We start from the raw sequence: 5,304 nt of genomic DNA, 5'->3' as shown, positions 1-5,304 counted from the left end.
GCAATATTAACCACCAATTTTAGTTAAAATTAAACGACCTATATACATCGACGGTACACGTGTTTATTTGCTTGGCAAACCACGACTGTCGTATCTGCCTTGCTTCCCAGGTCACTTAACAACAGCAGAGGTTTGCCAAGCAAATAAACACGTGTACCGTCGTTGTATATAGGTCGTTTAATTTTAACTAAAATTGGTGGTTAATATTGCCACTGTATGGCTAGCCAGCAACTTCTATTGGACAACACCGGTTCTACATCAATGATAGACAGTAGAGTCAAAAAACACATCTAAAAAGATCACACACTAAGTATTGGCCATGCAGCAAATCAGAGGCTGGGCTTCACAGTCAAATATCAAACGAGTGCCAAAAACAGTACAAAACAAGAACAGGAATGGTTCAAAATCATGCAAATTTAAATCATGCAAAAACGGGGACTGAAATGCTGCGGAAAAGAAGGAACCCAACCAGAAGAGACTCTGAAATTGGAAGAAAAGAGGAAGACTCTAGTTCCATATCAGAGAAATGAAGTGTTTCTGGAGACAGACGAACCTACTTACATTTTCTTTATCCTGGGTCAAAGGTGATGCAAATTAAATCGATATAAGGAGGGAAAAAAAAACCATTAAGTGAATTAGTCACTCATTTAGCAATGAGGGGAAAGAAAAAAAAAATTGCAAGGTAAAGCACAGCATTGTTAGAGGTGCCAGATTTTTTTAAAAAAATCACAGTTCACCCCATCAAATAAAACGAAGCTTAAATTGCAGGACTGCTGCATCAAATTCAGACCAAACCCTTCACAAGGAGTGCAGGCAACTCCACTGGGATCCTTGTTGTTCAGATTCCACAACACTTTGTCCTGTCAGCTGTCTTCCCTCACTTCTGGACGCTCAGTGTGACAAACGACTGTTTCTACCACGCTTGAGACTATTTGACTATGGATAGCATCATTGTCATGCATGATGCCATTCTCCCCAAGTGTCAAGATGGCTGCACATTTGAACAGAAGTCAACAATTGGGAGGAAGCTCCTTGAATGATTATCCCCTTCTTGGCCATAACTTTTCCCTTCCATGAGATCAATAAATGCAATAGAAACTGGGGATCTGGTCGCTACTGAATGGTTTCGGGTCCGACCTGGGATCTCCCTGGGTTATGGATGTTTTTAAACTGGTTTTGAACTGTAATGACTGATGACATAATCGGGGAGTTATATTTTAATTTGTTCATGGGATGTGGGCATCACTGGCTGGAATGTTCCTGTGGAAAGTGGCGATGAACCCATGCCTTGTTGAATTACCCCAGTCCACATGGTGCACCTACACCCACAGGGCTGGTAGTTCCAGGATCCTGACCCAGCAATAGTGAAGGAAGGAACAGCGATATGTTTCCAAGTTAGGAAGGTGAGGGGGTTGGAGGGGAACTTGCAGGGGGTGGCGCTCCCATGTATCTGCTGCCCTTGTCGTTACAGGTGGGAGAGATTAAGGGTTTAGCTGTTGGGGAAACCTGGGTAAGTTGCTGAAGTACACCTTGTGGGTGGTATACACTGCTGCTGCTCTGCCAGTTGACCAGGCACATTGCAGTAAGTTAAAAGTCAAAGCCACTGAAATACCTTGGGCTTTTACCGTTGTAACCCCACTCACTCTTTCACCATAAGAGCCCCTCTCAGCAATGTCATCAGTTATTTGAAATCTTAGTTATAAATCAGACAGACTGGAGAAAGGAAGGAAATGAAACATCATCCAGTGTTTGTGTATTTCCAAAAAAAAGACCCGTTTTGTCGAAGCATTTTGTCTTGCACTCATCAGGACATTTCACAAGAATATCAATGTAAGGGTGAAATGTATTTGATACTGTTTGAGCAGAGAGTGCTGATTAGTTGGAAAGTGATTGGCTGAGGCATTGCCTTAGAGAATGCACAGTTTGATGATGATTGACCATTAGCTGCCAAACTTTGTTTAAATTTAAACCAGGCAGTTCTTTCTGTCTGCAAAAAGCAAAAAGCATTGTACCTGCTTCACCTTAATAAGACTGCTAACTGTTCTTCTAATACTTGTTCATTCCTCAGGACAATACCTTGACCAATCAGAGTCAACATTTCCAACTAGCTTTCAATTCCAGGTTTATGAATTAAATTTAATTCTAATAGCTGCCATGATGGGATTTGAACTTGTGGTCCCAACACATTAGCCCAGACCTCCAAATGACTAGGCTCAGTGACATTATTAATACACCATCATCTCTTTCCAACAGGCAACAATGGACCATGGAAGATGCAGAGATAAAAAGAGATAAAGAAAAAGAGTTCTTTAAAAAAGGGAGAGAATAGGCGAAAATAAATAAATATATTGAGCTAGAGAAAAAGGAGAAAGAGAAAGAAAGGATAGAGAAAGTGAAAAAAGGAAGGAAGTGAGAGAAAGAAAGAGAGAGAAAAAGAGGTAGAGTGATAGATATATATATACAGGGAAAGAGAGACAGAATGTAAAAGAGAGAGAGAGGAAGAGAGAGTAGAAGAGATAGATAGATGGATGTGATAAATATAGGGAAAGAGAGAGAGGAAGAGAGAGAGAAAAAGAGAGGGAGATAATATAGGGAAAGAGAGAGAGAGAAAGTAAGAGAAATCTATTAAAATGTTGGATGGAAGCTTTTATCAGAAGAGGCCAGTTAAGTCCCATCCTGTCTTTCTCTGTCAGAAGCTGACAAAACTGCAATACGTTTTCAATGTTCTCTGTTTTCATTTAATCTAAGTCGTGCGTGTGTGTGCTATCTGCTTATTTTACTTTCAAAAAAAAACTAATATAACTGGAAAGTCGGGCCCTTTCATAGTTGTTTACTGTTGGTCTTTGTGCTGTAATGAAATAGTGATGTGGATGGGACTGTGGTATACCAGATGTAAGCAATGGAGTCTCATGGAAAGAATGATCTGTTTCCTATTGTGCAGGGAGACCCAGACTGAAGCATTCGACAGGGACGTGCCAGATTTCAATCAGCAACATCATCTGACATGAGAGAAAGGGAGGGCCGCACGGGAGACTGTGCGAGGGGGTGGGAAGTTTGGCCGGGTGCGGGGTTTCATGATTGGCAAATATTTGCACATAAATTCCTGGGCAGAGGGTCTGACTGAAGCTAAATTATTTCCCTGTCAAGTGCGGTCCTGCCATCACTCCAGACACTTTGACAGCGGTCCCAAGGTATGAGGATTTTGGAAAGATTGCTCGCAGAGTCAAGAACTCTAACAGGCTCACTCCCTCATTCCAATCCACCGACAAATTACATGCCAGTCAATAAACAAATGGAGGATATAATTCTGAAGTAAGAGCAAAAAATAGGGCTTGGACAATGTTAACATTACACTTCCCCAACCTAAGATGTCCCCCCTTCAGGTTACTGTCTCCATCAACTAAAGAAAAGGAAGAATTTGCATTCATGTAGTGTCTCTTGCAATTTCAGGACGTTTCGAAGCTCTTCGCAGCCACTGAAGTATTTCTGAAATGTGGGTCACTGTTGCGATGTGCACAGCAAGATCCCAATATGACAATGAAGAGTTAATCTGTTTTTACTGGTATGAGCTGAGGGATAAGTATTGATCAGGATATCAGGGAGACTCCATTGTTCTGCTACATAGTAATGGCAAGAGATCTTTTGCAACCAACTCAGAAAGCAAACTGGAGTGAAATGCATTTTGCCCCCAGCATGATATTTTACCTGATTCGGCAATGCTTATGTTATCCCTCGTAACACAATAAACGAGCCATGGATAACATGGTACTGAGATATGGGAATAGACACAGGGTAAATGCAGGAAGGATGTTCCCAATGACCCAGGAGTTCAGAACCAGGGGGTCACAGTCTAAGGTTTCAGGAGTAGGCCATTTCAGGCTGAACTGAGGAAAAATGTCTTCACCCAAAGGGTGGGGAGCCTGTGGAATTCTCTGTCACAGAAAGTGATTGAGGCCAAAACATTGAATGTTCTCAAGAAGTAGTTAAAAATAGGTTTTAGGGCTAAAGGGGGTCAAACAGTATGGAGACAAAGTGGGAACAGGGGACTGAGTTGGATGATCAGCCGTGATCATACTGAATGGAGGAGCAGGTTCGAAGGGCTGAATGGCCTACAACTGCTGCTATTTTCTATTCTATGTTTCTAGATACAATAGACGTTTATGACTATGATAAACAATTATTACTTTCAAAGGTATATCAGCGGCTGGCCATCTCTCTTAAAGCTACACTGACATACTGACCATGACAGAGCAGAGGGGTCTTGGTTTCATGTCTCATCTAAAAGACTGCACCTTCAACAATGCAGCACCCCTTCAGTTAGGCGCGATGAAGCATCAATCAGGATTATGTGGAGACTGGAACGAGTGGGAACTTGCAACACATGGGGGTGAGAGAGCTATGGCTAACACAAAGGTCCCAGGTCTGTGCTGAGTTAAGGCAAAGTGACAGCTCGGGAAATCTACCAAAGCTCAGCATGGTCCCCTTCTTCCCATACCACCACAAACTAAAGGATTAACCAGTAAAGGTTGCTGCTGGAAGGTGGGAGTGGATGGAGAGTGGCTCAGCCGTGATGCCCCCACAGTCAAATAGCCTGCCAACAACATCACAGAGGGAAAATAAATCAGTCGCTTGAAATTGTTATTGGATTCTTGCTGCAGCTAGAACTGGCCTTGGATGAGGGAAGAGGAGGAGGAGCAACACAAAATACACACAAATACTCAGGAATGACTCATCCACCATTTTCCCTCCCACTGGCCAAACCATCAGTGTCTGGTCCCAGGATGCTCAACGCTGCCACTGCCTGGCCATTTAGACCCACTACACCAGCTCACAGCTGAGACTGGAAATTCTTTCTGTCCCTGAGCTCTCTCTCTCTCTCTCTCCCCCTTTTTTTTAATTAATCCTGGCAGCGCAGTTCAAAAACTTTGGATGTTCTCCGAAAGGAGAAAATACAAACCTCCAGCTCAGAAAAAAAAACGGATACTGAAAGAACGGATACCATCTTGATCTTTTGTTCTGAGTCTTTCAAGCCTTTGGAAAACTATCTTCAAAATTAAGATTTTTGAGACGTTTTGACACACCACCGTAGGCTTCATTATGACAAGTCCATTGTAAATATAAACACAAATATATATAATACTTTTAAAATATTATATAAAATATAAATATATAAATAAAAATATATTTTAAAAATATTATATAAAATACAAATATATAAATAAAAATATATTTAAAAATATATATGAATATATAAATAAAAATATGATATTTTAAAAATATTATATAAAATATAAATATATAAAT

General features: G+C 41.0%; 1 protein-coding gene across 1 annotated transcript in view; it reads right to left on the bottom strand.

The window, feature by feature from the left end:
- Nucleotides 1-5,304, bottom strand: part of LOC109919681 (dynamin-1-like) — a 153,354-nt gene that overhangs the window by 29,451 nt on the left and 118,599 nt on the right. The window contains exon 11 of the mRNA XM_048613395.1: nucleotides 562-573. Coding sequence (XP_048469352.1) covers nucleotides 562-573 — 12 coding nt within the window. The remainder of the gene's footprint in view (nucleotides 1-561; nucleotides 574-5,304) is intronic.

This window comes from Rhincodon typus, chromosome 28 (genome assembly GCF_021869965.1).
Source record: "Rhincodon typus isolate 14 chromosome 28, sRhiTyp1.1, whole genome shotgun sequence".
Lineage (NCBI taxonomy): Eukaryota > Metazoa > Chordata > Chondrichthyes > Orectolobiformes > Rhincodontidae > Rhincodon > Rhincodon typus.
This window is presented reverse-complemented; position numbering and strand designations above follow the sequence as displayed.